This window comes from Salmo trutta, chromosome 25, assembly GCF_901001165.1.
Source record: "Salmo trutta chromosome 25, fSalTru1.1, whole genome shotgun sequence".
Classification (NCBI taxonomy): Eukaryota; Metazoa; Chordata; class Actinopteri; order Salmoniformes; family Salmonidae; genus Salmo; species Salmo trutta.
This window is the reverse complement of record NC_042981.1, coordinates 7551717-7571657: the sequence shown is the minus strand read 5'-3', so window position 1 is coordinate 7571657 and position 19941 is coordinate 7551717. Positions and strand designations below refer to the sequence as shown.

General features: G+C 45.5%; 1 protein-coding gene across 1 annotated transcript in view; it reads left to right on the top strand.

Moving 5' to 3' along the window:
• LOC115161766 (isthmin-2-like) overlaps window positions 1-19941 on the top strand; it is a 41841-nt gene that overhangs the window by 1819 nt on the left and 20081 nt on the right. The window contains exons 2-3 of the mRNA XM_029712552.1: window positions 5279-5524; window positions 8573-9593. Coding sequence (XP_029568412.1) covers window positions 5279-5524; window positions 8573-9593 — 1267 coding nt within the window. The remainder of the gene's footprint in view (window positions 1-5278; window positions 5525-8572; window positions 9594-19941) is intronic.

Sequence of the window (19941 nt, the reverse complement as noted above, 5' to 3'; positions counted from 1 at the left end):
TCCGTCCGTCCGTTCGTCCGTCCGTCTGTCTGTCTGTCCAGAGAACATTGCTTTGAGTTTTATGTTGTTTCCTCTCCACTCTTCCTCTTATTCCTCATCAACGTAACACATAAATGACCTGGTAAAGATCTGTCGAATGAAGCTGAGCTGAACTGCAGTGTATGTTGTTAGTTAGAGAGCTACCTCTTGTCTTTCTACCTCTCGATTTACGGGCTGTTGCTAAAACACAGAAACCCTATATCCTTCACTCTAGAGATATCTCTCTCTCTCTCTCTGTCTATCTCTCCCTCGCTCGGCCCGGCGTGGTGGTGGGGGGGGGGGGGTAGGAACACACTTCACCCGGAGGTTGAAAAGTAGCACAGCGCCAGTCGAGTGATGAAAGCAACGATGTCACAGGGCATCATCTCTCCCTATCCGGATCTCTCTTTTTTTCTCTCCCTCTCACTCCCTCTCTCTATCTTATTCTCTTTCTCCCCCCTCTCTCTCTCTCTCCCTCTATCTTATTCTCTTCCCCCTCTCTCTCTCTCTCTCTCTCCCTCTATCTAATTCTCTTCCTCCCCTCTCTCTCTCCCTCTATCTAATTCTCTTCCTCCCCTCTCTCTCTCCCTCTATCTTATTCTCTTTCTCCCCTCTCTCTCTCTCCCTCTATCTTATTCTCTTTCTCCCCCCTCTCTCTCTCTCTCTATCTTATTATCTTTCTCCCCTCTCTCTCCCTCTATCTTATTCTCTTTCTCCCCTCTCTCTCTCTCCCTCCCTCTATCTTATTCTCTTCCTCCCCTCTCTTCCACCCCCTCCCTCTCTTGCCCCCTCCCTCTCTCTCTCCGTAGAGTGCTGGGGTATGTGTTTTCATTGAAGCGAGAGGTTGGGTCACGTAGGTCAGAGTGAGCCGGCGAGGCTGAACGTTTGAGGGACGCCTGTTTTACACACAAACAACCACTTACTAATCCAAAATCTGGCCTGGAATGTATGCAGCGATATTGGATATGACTCTCGTGTGATGTGTGTGTGTGTGTGCGTGTGCGTGTGCGTGTGTGTGTGTGAAGACAGAGAGCAGCAGGGATGGAGGGGTAGAACTAGAGTAAAGGCTCTGGTATATTGTTAAACCAAATCATTCTGGAAGATTGTCCGGTTCCCCCTCTTAGAGGGGAGCTAAAGCCGATGCCGCCATTTCACGGAGGGTGATAAATTCTTCGCCACGTTCAGAAGTTCATGTTGCTCTTCAATATGGTAGCAGGAGATGACTGTGTGGTCTGGAAATCTCTCAAATGTCCGGCGCCCTAATTGAGGTTCATCTGAAACTGTATACCATCATGTAGGTATGAAAGTATAGCCTGCTGGGGACACACACTGCAAGCTCAGCTCAAAGTTTTAATGAGGAAGAAACATAAGCTAATGTTTCAGTGGAACATTAGCACGCACGCACGCACACACTCACACACACACACAGACACGCACGTGCACTCACACCGTGCATACACACACAGAGAGATCTGAAATAATTCATTGGAAGCATAACAGCATGATTTTAGAAGTCTCACATGAATATATCTAGTTCCTTATGGCGCTGTACGTTCTCCAGTCATGCAACTCCAATTTAGTCACAAAGTGTCCGTGTGAAATTACCTTGTTGTGTGCGTATGTGTGTGTTTGTGTGCGCGTGCGTGTGTGTGTTTGTGTGTAGGTGTGTGTGTGCATGTCTGTGTGTGTGCGTGTGTGTGCATGTCTGTGTGTGCGTGTGTGTATGTGTGCGTGTGTCTGTGCGTGTGTGTGTGTGTGTGCGTGCATGTACGTGTGTGTGTATGTGTGCGTGTGTGTGTGTCCTTGTGTGTGTTAAAGTAGTGGTATTAGGATCCTATATATCCCCCTGGGTGATGTTCTCCCAACTATTTGACCATTATAAACCCAGTCACTCAGAGAAGATGGAAAGATGTTCTCCCAACTCTGTGACCATTATAAACCCAGTCACTCAGAGAAGATGGAAAGATGTTCTCCCAACTCTCTGACCATTATAAACCCAGTCACTCAGAGAAGATGGAAAGATGTTCTCCCAACTCTCTGACCATTATAAACCCAGTCACTCAGAGAAGATGGAAAGATGTTCTCCCAACTCTTTGACCATTATAAACCCAGTCACTCAGAGAAGATGGAAAGATGTTCTCCCAACTCTCTGACCATTATAAACCCAGTCACTCAGAGAAGATGGAAAGATGCATTTTTAAAAAAACGAATCGTCTGTGGAACCGGTTGCCTTGGTGATGTTGATGTTAATATGGATGAGGGCATCCGATTGGCTCTGTGAAGTTAAGCAGAACCATTTAGTTCCTTCTTTCCACACATTTGAATAAAAGCCTCTGCTGAAAGACATATTACACTGAACTAAATATAAACACAACATGTAAAGTGTTGGTCCCATGTTTCATGAGCTGAAATAAAATATCCTAGAAATGTTCCATATTCACAAAAAGCTTCTGGACTGACGGACTGACTGACAGAAGGATAGATGGACTGACGGACTGACTGAATGAATGATAGACAGACAGACTGACTGACTGACTGACTGACTGACTGACTGACTGACTGACAGACAGAAGGATAGACGGACTGAATGGCTGAATGACTGACAGACAGACAGACAGACAGACAGACAGACAGACAGACAGACAGACAGACAGATAGTGATGGGTTAGACAGACAGACAGACAGACAGACAGACAGACAGACAGACAGACAGACAGACAGACAGACAGACAGACAGACAGACAGACAGACAGACAGACAGACAGACAGACAATGTCAAGTGACTCAGCTGGATTTGATGTGGCGTCTCTCTCTCTCTTGGCCCAGACTCACTGACCACATACTAAAGTGAACCAGATGATGGAGATCCATGTGTGTGCGTGTGTGTGTGTGTGTGTGTGTGTGTGTGTGCGTGCGTGTGTGTGTGTGTGTGTGTGTGTGTGTGTGTGTGTGTGTGTGTGTGTGTGTGTCTGTTTGATACTCTACCTGCTTGTACCACCCGAGCCTCCCTCCAGGTCTAAACAGACCTTCTCCATCCCTACAGATGGTATTACTGCTAACGCCAACCAGATGTGATGTAGACTGACTGAATGACTGACTGACGGACTGACTAACTGACTGACTGACCGATGGGGAGACGGACTGACTGACTAACAGACTGACTGACTGAGTAACTGACTGACTGAATGACTGACTGACTGACGGACTGACTGACTGACGGACTGACTAACTGACTGACTGACTGACTGAGTAACTGACTGACTAACTGATGGAGAGACTGACTGACTGACTGACAGACAGAAGGATAGATGGACTAACTGACTGACTGACTGACTGACTGACTGACTGACTGACTGACTGACTGACTGACTGACTGACTGACTGACTGACTAACTGATGGAGAGACTGACTGACTGACTGACTGACTGACTGACAGAAGGATAGATGGACTAACTGACTGACTGACTGACAGACTGACTGACAGACAGACAGACTGACTGACTGATGGAGAGACGGACTGATTGACTGACTGAATGACTGAAAGACTGACTGACAGAAAGATAGATGGACTAACAGACTGACTGACAGACGGAGAGACTGACTGACAGAAAGATAGATGGTCTGACTGACTGACTGACGGAAGGATAGATGGACTAACTGACTGACTGACTGACTGACTATCTGACTAATGGACTGACTGAATGACTGACTGACAGAAAGATATATGGACTGACGGACTGAATGACTGACAGACAGAAGGATAGATGGACTAACTGACAGACTGACTGACGGACTGACTGACAGACAGAAGGAGAGGCGGACTGACTGACTGACTAATGGACTGACTGACTGACTGACTGATGGAGAGACTGACTGACTGACTGACTGATGGAGAGGCGGACTGACTGACTGACTAATGGACTGACTGACTGACTGACTGACTGATGGAGAGATTGACTGACTGACTGACTGACTCTTCTCTGTAAAGAGGGAATCAAGACCTGTGTTGTATGTATTTCATCCTGTTAAGTGTTTTGTTTTGCGTCATTGTCCTCATTTGTCTCAGATCAGAGAGAGAGGGCGGGAGGGAGGGAGAGAAAGAGAGGGCAGAGAGAGAGGGCGGGAGGGAGAGACAGGGGGGTTGTTCAGACTGTTTTAACACTTGCTTTGACCTCCAGATGACATCTTAGAGAAAGAAAACAGTTATGAGCTGAAGATAACAGTCAGTGGAAGAGAGGACAGTAACAGGAGACACTATGAGCTGAACATAACAGTATGTCAGTGGAAGAGAGGACAGTAACAGGAGACACTATGAGCTGAACATAACAGTATGTCAGTGGAAGAGAGGTTTTGATATATCAAACATATAGACTCTTAGCTTTCATTCGACACCAGGTTTGACATGCTTCTATAACCTTCACATGTTGCTGCTCATGGGGCTTTTTACACGGAAATTACCTTCACATGTTGGTGCTCATGTGTCCTTTTACACGGAAATGACCTTCACATGTTGGTGCTCATGTGTCCTTTTACACGGAAATGACTTTCACATGTTGGTGCTCATGTGTCCTTTTACACGGAAATGACCTTCACATGTTGGTGCTCATGGGTCCTTTTACACGGAAATGACCTTGTCTGACTATGTGTGAAATGTTCTGTAATGTCACAGGAATGTTCTTCCGTCAACATTTACAAGATTATCAGCAAGACAATTGGACATTGTTATTCTCTCTGAACATTTCACAACATCTTGAAAACATTCCGACAAAAAATAGTTTTTGTGGCCAATTATTATAATTTTATTATTTTGGGGTTTATTTTTTCGTTGAGGTAAGTTACAGCCAGGTACAATATTTTAATTGATATAATTTCATATTCTATATATTTTGAATTAATTCTTTCTACATTGTCCCTGTGGGCTGCCACTCAAAGAAGAAAAAAATAAGAGATAGTAAAATAAAACATTACAGAAGGTAAATAACTACAAGTATTAATCATTTTGATCAATTTTTTTTAAATGTTTAAGTAATAATAAATTCAGTATAAAGAGGAAAAAGAAGTGGGCCTCTACCTCCAACCTCCCATCCCATTCCTCCAGCCCCACCCAGCCAACAAAAGAGATACCGACTCTCAATGGATCGAGTCAATATATCAATGTGAATGATGTCAGAGATCATGTCAACGGATCAAATACTGGATTCTACTGTCAACCTGTATGAGGTGATGCATGAAAAAAAGGTATCTCTCTATTTTTTAACAGGCAATATCTCAGGCCAGCCTGGGTGGCGATGTGGGTGAGACTCTGGAGGATCTCCAACAACAGAACCAGCTGCAAAGCTTGGCGTCCTCCACCCAGCCCTCCCAGAGACCCCGACGCCGGGGCTGGTCCCAGGGGGTTCTGCCCAAACCAGAACCAGAGGAGGAACCAGAACCCTTCATCCTGGACCTCAGGAACTTCCCTGAGTTGGCCAACGCAGACCTGGGATCTCAAAACCCTAATATACAGGTAGAACCCTAACCCACACACCCTAATATAATAACCACAACATACTGTACAGGTGGGACTCTGTAGTACCAGTTCATTCTAGCAGAAAGGGAAGGATGACTGAAAGCATAGAGTATTCACATCAAAGATCTCAGGGTGTTTTTAATGGCAGCTCCCAGAGGAATGATATTCAGCACAGCATTACCGTGAGCGCCACACACACACACACACACACACACACACACACACACACACACACACACACACACACACACACCCCTGCATTAAAACTAAGGGTGGCAGGTAGCCTAGCGGCTGGGAGCGTTGGGCCAATAACTGAAAGGTCACTGGTTTGAATCCCTGAGCCGAAAAACAGACAAATCTAAGGGGTGAAAGGTCAGCGTATTAACATGCTCTCCAAGAGCAGCCGCTCTCAATTATCTACCAGGACGTTTTTTTATACAGAGGTTTTATTTAATATTTTGGGTTATTACAGAGATGGTTTATATGTGCAAGTGGATTTGAAAATAAATTAAGTTAGACTTTGGGGTAAAACCGACACAAGAGAAGTCCAGGTATCCAGAAATTGAGAGCGCCTCGTTTTTTTATAACAAGGAACATGTGTTCTTCATCCAAGTGGGATTGGGCCATCCTCTTCTTGTTTATAGGAACCAGACAAATATATTTGGTTTAATTTTCAATCTTTCTTTGGGAGCCCTCGACTGCTTTACCCTCGACTGCTTTAATGGGCTTTTCACCTTGTTATCACGTTGGCTGGAATTCATTGGTTTTGACTGTGGGAGGTCATAGCTTGACCAGCTGAGTGAACCATACCAGACTGTACTGGTGCACTATGGGGAATAGAATACAACAGTAGAGTAGAATAGAATAGAACGCAGTAGATCCAAAATATAAATGAGGGTGTTCAAATATCTCTGTCTTGCACACAAACACTGGCCTGGTCTCTTCACTGTTAATAAATGACTAACATTCTGTACATTACAATCTCCTGATTGACAATATACAGTAAATATTTGACTGGAGTGGCTTGGTTCATGTATGGTTTGTTTGGGGCATTAAGGGTGGAAGTGGCTATCCTTCAGATCCACAGCTATGTACGAGTCACAGCCTCTAATGGGTCGTAGTGAGGCCTAATACACTCTTATAATTACCGCTCAGACAAGAGGGACAAAACAGACCTTAGCTTCAATATGCAGAGGTCCTATACAGTACAGTACAGCTTCAATATGCAGAGGTCCTATACAGTACAGTACAGTACAGTACAGCTTCAATATACAGAGGTCCTATACAGTACAGTACAATACAGTTTTAATATGCAGAGGTCCTATTCAGTACAGTACAGCTTCAATATACAGAGGTCCTGTACAGTACAGTAACGCTTCAATATACAGAGGTCCTATATAGTACAGTACAGCTTCAATATACAGAGGTCCTATACAGTACAGTACAGTACAGTACAATACAGTTTTAATATGCAGAGGTCCTATTCAGTACAGTACAGCTTCAATATACAGAGGTCCTGTACAGTACAGTACAGTACAGCTTCAATATGCAGAGGTTTTATACAGTAGAGTACAATACAGCTTCAAAATACAGAGGTCCTATACAGTACAGTACAGTACAGTACAGCTTCAATATGCAGAGGTCCTGTACAGTACAGTACAGCTTCAATATGCAGAGGTTTTATACAGTAGAGTACAGTCACGCTTCAATATACAGAGGTCCTATACAGTACAGTACAGCTTCAATATACAGAGGTCCTATACAGTACAGTACAGCTTCAATATACAGAGGTCCTATGCAGTACAGTACAGTACAGTACAATACAGTTTTAATATACTGAGGTCCTATTCAGTACAGTACAGTACAGCTTCAATATACAGAGGTCCTATGCAGTACAGTACAGCTTCAATATGCAGAGGTCCTATACAGTACAGTACAGCTTCAATATACAGAGGTCCTATTCAGTACAGTACAGCTTCAATATACAGAGGTCCTATTCAGTACAGTACAGTACAGTACAGTACAGTTTCAATATGCAGAGGTCCTATACAGTACAGTACAGTTTCAATATGCAGAGGTTCTATACAGTACAGTACAGTACCACTTCAATATGCAGAAAAGGCACTAAAGTAAAACTGCACAAAATTGGGCCAAAAAATGTACTTTATGTCCTGAATACAAAGAGTTATGTTTGGAGCAAATCCAACACAACACATCACTGAGTACCTCTCTTCATATTTGCTGCATCAGGTTATGGGTATGCTTGTCATCGGCAAGGACTGTGGAATTCTTTCAGGACTAAAATACATGGAATAGAGCTAAGCACAAAATCTTAGAATAAAACCTGTTTCAGTCAGCTTTCCACCAGACACTGGGAGACAAATTCACCTTTCAACAGGACAATAACCTAAAACACAAGGCCAAATCTACACTGGAGTTGCTTACCAATACAACATTGAATGTTCCTGAGTGGCCTAGTTACAGTTCTGATTTAATCAGCTTGAAAATCTATTGGCAAGACATGAAATTGCCTGTCTAGCAATGATCAACAAACAACTTGACAGAGCTTGAAGAATCGGTAAAAAGAATAATCTGCAAATATTGCACAATTCATAGCTCTTAGAGACTCACAGCTGTAATCGCTGCTAAAGGTGATTCTAACATGTATTGACTCAGGGGGTTGAGTACTTATGTAATGAAGATATATTAGTGTTTTATTTGTAAATCTTTATTTTTTTTCTACTACTTTGACATTACACAGTATTCTGTGAGGATGGCTAACAAAACATGACAATTAAATCCATTTTAATCTTTATAACACAACAAAATGTGGAAAAAAGTCAAAGTGTGTGAATACTTTCTGAAGGCTGCTGTATGTGTGATCAGTGTTGCTTTACAGTCATCTGGGAAAGTACTGTGTGTTCAGTAAATGCTGGCCATCAACTGCATCAGTCTGGGACTCCATCTCTGTATCCCAAATGACCCCCTTTACCAATATACCCCCCCCCCCCTCAATTTCTTTCTCTCTCCTCCCCATCCCCCCAGGTGACCATTGAGGTGGTTGAGGACCCCCAGACAGAAACAGAGATGGAGATGGACCTGGCAAAGGAGGGGGGGGATGGGGGCCGCAACGACTGGTCCCTGTTCTCAAAGGAGTGGCTCGGCCACAAGAAGCTGTTCTTGGCTCTGTTCTGGGAGTACCCGGACCAAGCTGAGACTGAGAGTGGGCTAGGCGGCAGGGCCAGCCTGGAGGAACAGGAGCAGCCCACAGAGGACTACAACTATGACCCTGAGGGACAGGAACCTGTGCTTAGTGGGACCAGAGGGACTGGGACAGGGGTGGAGACCGGGGGGACTGGGACGGAGACCGGGGGGACTGGGACAGGGGTAGAGACCGGGGGGACTGGGACAGGGGTGGAGACCGGGGGGACTGGGGTGGAGACCGGGGGGACTGGGACTGGGGTGGAGACTGGGGGGACTGGGACTGGGGTGGAGACGCGGGGGACTGGGACTGGGGCGGAGACCGGGGGGACTGGGACTGGGGCGGAGACCGGGGGGACTGGGACAGGGGCGAAGACGCGGGGGACTGGGACTAGGGTGGAGACGCGGGGGACTGGGACTGGGACTGGGGCTGAGACCGGGGGGACTGGGACTAGGGTGGAGATGCGGGGGACTGGGACGGAGACCGGGGGGACTGGGACTAGGGTGGAGACCGGGGGGACTGGGGTTGAAACTGGGGGGACTAGTACAGGGACAGGGGCGGTGACCGTGTGGACCGAGACTGGGACAGGGGCTGGGGTGAAGACCAGGGGTACTGGGACTGGGACAAGGGTTGGGATGGAGATTGGGGGGACTGGGACAGGGGCTGGGGTGAAGACCGGGGGGACTGGGACAGGGGCTGGGGTGAAGACCGGGGAGACTGGGACAGGGGCTGGGGTGAAGACCGGGGAGACTGGGACAGGGGCTGGGGTGAAGACCGGGGAGACTGGGACTGGGGTAGGGGTGGGGGGAGACTGGGGGAGCCACTGGAGAAACAACAAGGGATGGGACTCCAAGGACAACTATGGTAAGTTTTTTTATGTTTAAATGTTTTTGTTGTAATTATCTTGAAAAACTTTTATTTATTTATTTATTTCACCTTTATTTAACCAGGTAGGCAAGTTGAGAACAAGTCCTTTATTTAACCAGGTAGGCAAGTTGAGAACAAGTTCTCATTTACAATTGCGACCTGGCCAAGATAAAGCAAAGCAGTTCGACAACATACAAAAACACAGAGTTACACATGGAGTAAAACAACATACCATCAATGATGTAGTAGAAAAAAATAAGACTATATACAATGTGAGCAAATGATGTGAGATAAGGGAGGTAAAGGCAAAAAGGCCATGGTGGCAAAGTAAATAAAGTATAGCAAGTAAAACACTGGAATGGTAGATTTGTAGTTTGAAGAAAGTTCAAAGTTAAAATATAAATAATATGGTGCAAAGGAGCAGAATAAATAAAATAAAATAAATAAATACAGTAGGGGAAGAGGTAGTAGTTTGGGCTAAATTATAGATGGGCTATGTACAGGTGCAGTGATCTGGGAGCTGCTCTGATAGCTGGTGCTTAAAGCTAGTGAGGGAGATAAGTGTTTCCAGTTTCAGAGATTTTTGTAGTTCGTTCCAGTCATTGGCAGCAGAGAACTGGAAGGAGAGACGACCAAAGGAGGAGTTGGCTTTAGGGGTGACCAGAGAGATATACCTGCTGGAGCGCGTGCTACAGGTGGGTGCTGCTATGGTGACCAGTGAGCGGAGATAAGGGGGGACTTTACCTAGCAGGGTCTTGTAGATGACCTGGAGCCAATGTGTTTGGCGACGATTATGAAGCGAAGGCCAGCCAACGAGAGCGTACAGGTCGCAGTGGTGGGTAGTATATGGGGCTTTGGTGACAAAACGGATGGCACTGTGATAGACTGCATCCAGTTTATTGAGTAGAGTATTGGAGGCTATTTTGTAAATGACATCGCCGAAGTCGAGGATTGGTAGGATGGTCAGTTTTACGAGGGTATGTTTGGCAGCATGAGTGAAGGATGCTTTGTTGCAAAATAGGAAGCCAAATCTAGATTTAACTTTGGATTGGAGATGATTGATGTGAGTCTGGAAGGAGAGTTTACAGTCTAACCAGACACCTAGGTATTTGTAGTTGTCCACAAATTCTAAGTTAGAACCGTCCAGAGAAGTGATGCTGGACAGGCGGGCAGGTGCAGGCAGCGATCGGTTGAAGAGCATGCATTTAGTTTTACTTGTGTTTAGGAGCAGTTGGAGACCACGGAAGGAGAGTTGAATGGCATTGAAGCTCGTCTGGAGGGTTGTTAACACAGTGTCCAAAGAAGGGCCAGAAGTATACAGAATGGTGTCGTCTGCGTAGAGGTGGATCAGAGATTCACCAGCAGCAAGAGCGACATCATTGATGTATACAGAGAAAAGAGTTGGCCCAAGAATTGAACCCTGAGGTACCCCCATAGAGACTGCCAGAGGTTCCGGACAGCAGGCCCTCCGATTTGACACACTGAACTCTGTCAGAGAAGTAGTTGGTGAACCAGGCGATGCAATCGTTTGAGAAACCAAGGCTACTGAGTCTGCCGATGAGGATGTGGTGATTAACAGAGTCAAAAGCTTTGGCCAGGTCAATGAATACGGCAGCACAGTATTGTTTCTTATCGATGGCGGTTACGATGTCGTTTAGGACCTTGAGCGTGGCTGAGGTGCACCCATGACCAGCTCTGAAACCAGATTGCATAGCGGAGAGGGTGCGGTGGGATTCGAAATGGTCGGTAATCTGTTTCTTGACTTGGCTTTCGAAGACCTTAGAAAGGCAGGGTAGGATGGATATAGGGTCTGTAGCAATTTGGGTCAAGAGTGTCACCTCCTTTGAAGAGGGGGATGACAGCAGCTGCTTTCCAATCTATGGGAATCTCAGACGACACGAAAGAGAGATTGAACTGGCTAGTAATAGGGGTTGCAATAATTTCTGCAGATAATTTTAGAAAGAAAGGGTCCAGATTGTCAAGCCCAGGTGATTTGTAGGGTTCCAGATTTTGCAGCTCTTTCAGAACATCAGCTGAATGGATTTGGGAGAAGGAGAAATGGGGGAGGCTTGGGCGAGTAGCTGTGGGGGGTGCAGTGCTATTGAATGCAGTAGGGGTAGTTAGGTGGAAAGCATGGCCAGCCGTAGAAAAATGCTTATTGAAATTCTCAATTATAGTGGGCTTATCGGTGGTGACAGAGTTTCCTATCCTCAGTGCAGTGGGCAGTTGAGAGGAGGTGTTCTTATTCTCCATGGAATTTACAATGTCCCAGAACTTTTTAGAGTTTGAGTTGCAGGAAGCAAATTTCTGTTTGAAAAAGCTAGCCTTGGCGTTTCTAACTGCCTGTGTGTATTGGTTTCTAACTTCCCTGAAAAGTTGCATATCGCGGGGGCAGTTCGATGCTAATGCAGAACGCCACAGGATATTTTTGTGTTGGTTAAGGGCAGTCAGGTCTGGGGAGAACCAAGGGCTATATCTGTTCCTGGTTCTAAATTTCTTGAAAGGGGCATGCTTATTTAAGATGGTGAGGAAGGCATTTAAAAAAAATAACCAGGCATCCTCTACTGACGGGATGAGGTCAATATCCTTCCAGGATACCAGGGCCAGGTCCATTAGAAAGGCTTGCTCGTTGAAATGTTTCAGGGAGCGTTTGACAGTGATGAGTGGAGGTCGTTTGACCGCTGACCCATTACGGGTGCAGGCAATGAGGCAGTGATCGCTGAGATCTTGGTTGAAAACAGCAGAGGTGTATTTAGAGGGCACGTTGGTTAGGATGATATCTATGAGGGTGCCAGTGTTTGCGGCTTTGGGGTTGTACCTGGTGGGTTCATTAATAATTTGTGTGAGATTGAGGGCATCAAGCTTGGATTGTAGGATGGCTGGAGTGTTAAGCATGTCCCAGTTTAGGTCACCTAGTAGCACGAGCTCTGAAGATAGATGGGGGCAATCAGTTCACATATGGTGTCCAGAGCACAGCTAGGGGCCGAGGGGTGTCTATAGCAGGCGGTAACGGTGAGAGACTTGTTTTTGGAGAGGTGGATTTTTAAAAGTAGAAGTTCAAATTGTTTGGGTACAGACCTGGATAGCAGGACAGAACTCTGCAGGCTATCTCTGCAGTAGATTGCAACACCGCCCCCCCAGATGAAGATTTCAGAATTTTTGGTGGACTTCCTAAGCCAAGATTCAGACACAGCTAGGACATCCGGGTTGGCAGAGTGTGCTAAAGCAGTGAATAAAACAAACTTAGGGAGGAGGCTTCTAATGTTAACATGCATGAAACCAAGGTTATTACGGTTACAGAAGTCATCAAAAGAGAGCGCCTGGGGAGTAGGAGTGGAGCCAGGCACTGCAGGGCCTGGATTCACCTCTACATCCCCAGAGGAGCAGAGAAGAACAAGAATGAGGGTACGGCTAAAAGCTATAAGAATTGGTCGTGTTAAGTGACGGATTAAGAAGGAACAATTCAGCAGTTTCAAGTTACAATGCGAACCAATGTGATGTGTAGTACCAGCACCTACCTGGAAGATGCCCTGCGAATAACATCCTCTTAAAGGGACACTGCACTACCTGATTTAGCCTCGTTTTTCATCAATGCTCATTGATACTCAATGCTCACTAGCGGTCATGACTGAAGGCAAACAAGAGTTAATATAATAATGACATGTAGCTAGCTATCTAACCTAGCTAACCTAGCTTGCTAGTTATAAACAAAATGTATCTACTTACCAACAACACACCAGTCTCAGGTTTGACAGTTGACAGTAGATTGGATGTAATATCCATCTGCCCAAGATTGTTCAACAACTTTATGGAAGCCACATGACAAAATACTATGGTATAAATAATACATGGTCACTGTAGTGTTTTTGCAGACTTTACTGTAGTATTCACTGTAGTATTTACAGTTAACTACAGTATAAAAATTGTAGTAATAGAAAAATGCTGAATATACTACAGCAATTAATGTAGTGTTTTTGCAGATTGTAGAATACTGTAGTATTTGATATAATGTTTTGCAGACTGTGGTATACTATCATATCTACTCTAGTGTTTTTTGCAGATTGTAGTATACTGTCATATCTAATGTAGTGTATTTGTTTTAATCCAGGCTTTTTTCTTCAGGAAACCTACTGGAGAAATACTAAAAGTGCACATTTTCTATAGCTTGAAGGTAGGTAGGACTGGGGTCTGAACGGAGAGTTCTGATCTTCTGCTCTTTTCTATAACCTGTAGGTAGATTAGGACTGGGGTCTGAACAGCAACAACACAAGATATGGTCTATAGGTCATTATCATTAAAACGTCACAATAACGTGCAGAGTGTTCGATTTGCCTTCTGGGGGGTAAGGAGAGACCCCCCCGCTAAAACCATTGACAACTGCATGCCATTTTCTCAGGATTGTTCAATAAATGTTAACTATTTGGTTGTAATACTGTATCATACTGTATCATCAACTCTTGAACAGCATAGTAAGAACTACACATTTCTGATTATTCCATGCAAAACGATTGTGCACATTTAGGCTATACATTAAGTACTGAAACTGCTTTTCCTGGTCAGTAAACATCAATGTCATTTCAGATAGGTGAGGTTAGCCTCACGATATCTCAAAAAATTGGCCACCATTAATTGTATATTAATGGTAATAAAAGTCAACTATACCTGACAGGTGTGAGTGGTTTAGGTTAATTTCCCATCCTTTGTGGGCTCTGCCTATCAAGCAGCAGAAGGACACATTTGCCGATGTACTGTTCGCTGATAATGTTTATTTTGCAAGTTACCGGTAGAAACTTTGTACAGTAGGCTAATCATAGTGGTAAGTAGACCTAATGTACTGTTTTTCTCTAACCAACGTAGGACTACCTAGCAAAGTTAGCTAACATTATCTCCTCTTCAAGTGTTTAATCACGATTGCTGCTAACATATACATGATTGGCTACATTGATTGACGGACCATGTCAAATTGGCTAGCTAGCTAATGTGAGATTACATCAATATGTCTAGGTAACAAGCCAAATTTCAGGGGATAAACTAATGGCTAGTTAACAAGCTAACTTTCAGGGGAAAAACTAGATGGCTAGGTAACAAGCTAACTTTCAGGGGATAAACTAGATGGCTAGGTAACAAGCTAACTTTCAGGGGATAAACTAGATGGCTGGGTAAAAAGCTACCTTTCTGGGGATAAACTAGATGGCTATATCCAAATAGTGTTTGATTTGCTTTCCATCTATAGTGGTGATGACAGTATTCCGACTGGCTGCTTTACCAGGACTTGCCGATATCAAGCTCTTTTCCAAAAGCCTAATCTCCGATGAAACAAGCTAAATGACACATTGTTTCCTTAGCTAGCTAGCTACATGCCAAATGGATTTGCTTACCTTCAAGTAACGAAAAACACATGATCAATTGATGTTTATTGATCATGAAAAGCATGAGGTTACTTGCTGTATAACTCTGACGATAGAGCTGTGTGGAATAATGAAATCAAATTATATTGGTCACATACACATGGTTAGCAGATGTTAATGCGAGAGTAGCGAAATGCTTGTGCTTCTAGTCCCCGACAGAGCAGTAATATCTAACAAGTAATCTAACAATTTCACAACAACTACCTTATACACACAAGTGTAAAGGGATGAATAAGAATATGTACATATATCTAACCATTGGTTTTAGCGGAGCTGGGGGTCTCCTTGCCCCTTCCAGCATCCAAATCGAATGCTCACCACCGTATTGTGATGTTTGATTTATAACGACCTCGATATGGGGAGGGTATATTCAAATGAAATACTGTAGTACAAACTGTTGTTGCGGACATTACTGTAGTACTGTATTTACTATAGTATTATACTACAACATTATATAGTAAGTACTACACATGATCCAGGGATACTATAGTATTCTACAGTATACTACAACGTTCTATAGTAAGTACTAGACATGATCCAGGGATACTATAATATTCTACAGTATACTACAACGTTCTATAGTAAGTACTACACATGATCCAGGGATACTATAGTATTCTACAGTATACTACAATGTTCTTGTGATGATCGTCGTAAGGAGTAGACCAAGGTGCAGCGTGGTAAGTGCTCATGATGAAATGTTATTTATACTCAGAACACTAAACAAAATAACAAACAAAGGAAAACGAACGTCACGTTCTGCAGGTTTTCACTGAGCTGTACAAAAACAAGATCCCACAACTGAAGGAGGGAAAAAGGGCTGCCTAAGTATGATTCCCAATCAGAGACAACGATAGACAGCTGCCTCTGATTAGGAACCATACTCGGCCAAACACAAAGAAATACAAAAACTAGATTGCCCACCCCACATCACACCCTGACCTAACCAAACTAGAAGAAATAAAACGTCTCTCTAAGGTCAGGGCATGACAGTACCCCCCCCCCCCCCCCCAAAGGTGCGGACTCCCGGCTGCAAACCTGAATCTATAGGGGAGGGTCCGGGTGGGCATCTATCCCTGGTGGCGGCTCCGGTTCCGGTTCCGCTCCGCCCGCTGATCCCTCCGCTTTTGTTTAACCGGACCATGGATCGTTGCCGGAGGAACCGGACCGTGAATCATCGCCGGAGGCTCTGAACTGGAAACCCCCGCTTGAGGTTCTGGACTGCAGACCGCCGCTGGAGACTCTGGACTGCAGACCGCCGCTGGAGACTCCGGACTGGAGGCTTCGTGCCATGGATCATCACTGGAGGCTCCGGGCCATGGATTATCACTGGAGGCTTCGTGCCATGGATCATCACTACAAGCTCCAGGCCATGGATCATCACTGGAGGCTTCGTGCCATGGATCATCACTGGAGGTTTCGGACCATGGATCATCACTGGAGGCTTCTTACGTGGAGCCGGAACAGGTCTCACCGGACTGTGAAGACGCACTGGCGACACAGTCCGTAGAGCTGGCGCAGGATATCCTGGGCCATGGAGGCGCAGTGGAGATCTGGAGCGTATGGCTGGCACAACCCGTCCTGGCTGGATGTTCAGTTTAGCCCGGCAAGTGCGGGGCGCTGGCACAGGACGAACTGGGCTGTGAAGGGGTACTGGCGACACAGTGCGTAGAGCTGGCGCAGGATATCCTGGACCGAGGAGGCGCACTGGAGACCAGGAGCACTGAGCCTGCACAATCCATCCCGGCTGAATGCCCACTCTAGCATGACAAATGCGAGGAGCTTGCACTGAGCGCAGCGGGCTGTGGCTACGCACTGGAGACACCGTGCGCATCAACGCATAACACAGTGCCTGACCAGTCCTATGCTCCCCACGGTAAGCACGGGGAGATTGGCTAAGTCAGGGTTCAGACCTGAGCCAACTCCCCATGCTTACCATGGGGAGCATAGGACTGGTCAGGCACCGTGTTATGCGTTGATGCGCATGGTGTCTCCAGTGCCCCCCCGCCTCTCGTGCTTGCCTCGTGGTTGGTATAGTGCCTCGTAATATCGCCGCTCTGCTCTCGCTGCCTCAATCTCCTCCCTCGGACGGCAATACTCCCCGGTCTGACTCCAGGGTCCTTTCCCGTCCAGTATTTCCTCCCATGTCCACTCCTGATCACGCTGCTTGGTCCGTTGTTGGTGGGATCTTCTGTGACGATCGTCGTAAGGAGGAGACCAAGGTGCAGCGTGGTAAGTGCTCATGATTAAATTTTATTTATACTCAGAACACTAAACAAAATAACAAACAAAGGAAACCGAAAGTCACGTTCTGCAGGCTTTCACTGAGCTGTACAAAACAAGATCCCACAACTGAAGGAGGGAAAAAGGGCTGCCTAAGTATGATTCCCAATCAGAGACAACGATAGACAGCTGCCTCTGATTAGGAACCATACTCGGCCAAACACAAAGAAATACAAAAGCTAGATTGCCCACCCCACATCACACCCTGACCTAACCAAACTAGAGGAAATAAAACGTCTCTCTAAGGTCAGGGCGTGACAGTTCTATAGTAAGTACTACACATGATCCAGGGATACTATAGTATTCTACAGTATACTACAACGTTCTAAAGTAAGTACTACTGTAACGGCTGTCGTCGCAAGAAAACCAAGGTGCAGCGGAGGTTGTGGATTCATTATAAATATTTAATAAAATGAACCACTAATAACAAAACATCAAACAGCAACGAAAGCTAACAGTCCTGTCTGGTCAAAACGAACGAGACAGAAAACAATCCCCCACAAAACCCAAAGGAAAAACCTGCTCCTTATGTGTGACTCCCAATCAACAACAACGAACTTCAGCTGTGCCTGACTGGGAGTCACACACGGCCCAAAACAAAGTAATACAAAAAAACTAGAAAAAGAACATAGAACGCCCACCCAATGTAACACCCTGGCCTAACCAAAATAAAGAACAAAAAACCCCTCTCTATGGCCAGGGCGTTACAACTACACATGATCCAGCGATACTACAGTGTGTAGTATAGTATTCTACAGTATACTACATTTTACTATAGAATTCCATAGTAAGTGCTGTAATATTCTACAGTAAACAGTAGTATTTTTTTCATGTGGGAAGGGCAAGTACCAACCACATGTTGTCTGGGGAAGGTGGTGATTTCATGTTGAGTGACACTGTGTCCCGGGTGGGCCGGGTTTGCTCATTTTCGACCATTCCATTGGTCATCCAAAGGAGAGGTCTCCGACCGGCCGTGGTCACCGGGCCATGGAAAGCGAACTCGCCAAGTCATTATCCCACAAAACAAGGTGCCACCACGTGTTAATAGGATAAAAGAGCCATTGACTGTTGATATAATTATAATTCAAAACCCAACCGTTGTGATGCACTCAGGTTCCAAACTCAGTTTTGGACGAGACTGACTTTATGACCCAAATTATTCTATTTACATGTTTTTGACTAATAACTATGCCACATAGGCCGTTTTCAAAAGGAAAACCTTTAAAAAGACACCTTTTCAGAAAGCAGAAGTTTTGTCTCTTTAGTTTCTTCGTTAATGGCTAGATAAGGTTTCTAAGAGAATGTATTGGCTTGTGTATTGTTACTGTATGTCTCTATTGTAGAAGTGGGTTACTCCTGTTTGTTTGGTGTCCCTTATCACAGGTCTGAGAGAGGGCTGGTGTTTGTGTATGATTCTGGGTCAGGGGTCAGGGGTCAGGGGCCAGGGCCAGGGCATGTATGCAGCGAGCTGTCTGAGATGTTTTCGTTCTGACAGTTTCCTCCGTGGGGCTCAGAGACAGTGATACCGGCCTGCCCCCCCTCTCACTTACCCTCTGTTCTTGACATGATTTATGATTCCAGGCTGTTCTTTCAAGGTCGGCTACATAAACATGCCAACTCCCTCCCTCCCTCATCCTCCCTCATCCTCCCTCCCTCCCTCCCTCATCCTCCCTCCCACCCTCATCCTCCCTCCCTCCCACCCTCATCCTTCCTCCCTCCCTCCCTCCCTCATCCTCCCGCCCGCCCTCTCACCCTCATCCTCCCTCCAACCCTCATCCTCCCTCCCTCATCCTCCCTCACCCTCCCTCATCCTCCCTCCCTCCCTCCCTCATCCATCCATCCTCCCTCCCTCCCTCACCCTCCCTCTATACTCCCTCCCTCCCTCCCTCATCCTTCCTCCCTCACCCTCCCTCCCTCCCTTCCTCCCTCCCTCCCTCCCTCCCTCATCCATCCATCCATCCATCCATCCTCCCTCCCTCCCTCATCCTTCCTTCCTTCCTCCCTCCCTCCCTCCCTCATTCATCCTCCCTCCCTCATCTTCCCTCCCTCCCCCCTGCCTCACTCCTTCGGGCTCTCCCAAACTCTCCCTCCCTCAGCTCTCTGATGCCTATTTTAAAACAGCCAGGGAGAGGGAGGAACAGGCTGGACTTGGCCTGTAAGGTATACTGTGTTCACCCTGCCTAGGTAAGGGATGGGCTTTCTGTCTTCTGGGGACACGATTAGAGGTGTTTGTTGACATCCTAGAGTTTCGGCTATACGATCAAATAATAAACTTGCTATGGTATATTGTAGGCCTGTAGGTTGATTTCGTTAGAAATACTGCTATTACTCTCTCTCTCTCTCTCTCTCTCTCTCTTTCTCGCTCTCTTTATCTCTTTCTATCTCTCTGTCTGTCTATTTTTCTCTCTCACTCTCTCTGTCTCTCTCTCTCAGTTCAATTCAATTAAAAGGGCTTTAATGGCATGGAAAACATATGTTTACATTGCCAAAGGAAGTGAAATAGACAGGAAACAAAAGGGAAATAAACAAGGGAAATAAACAATCAAAAATATCAGTAAACATTACACACATAATAGTTTTAAAATAATAGAGACACTTCAAATGTTATTTTATTGGCAATGTTGTAAAAATATGCAAATAGTATGAAAGTGAAA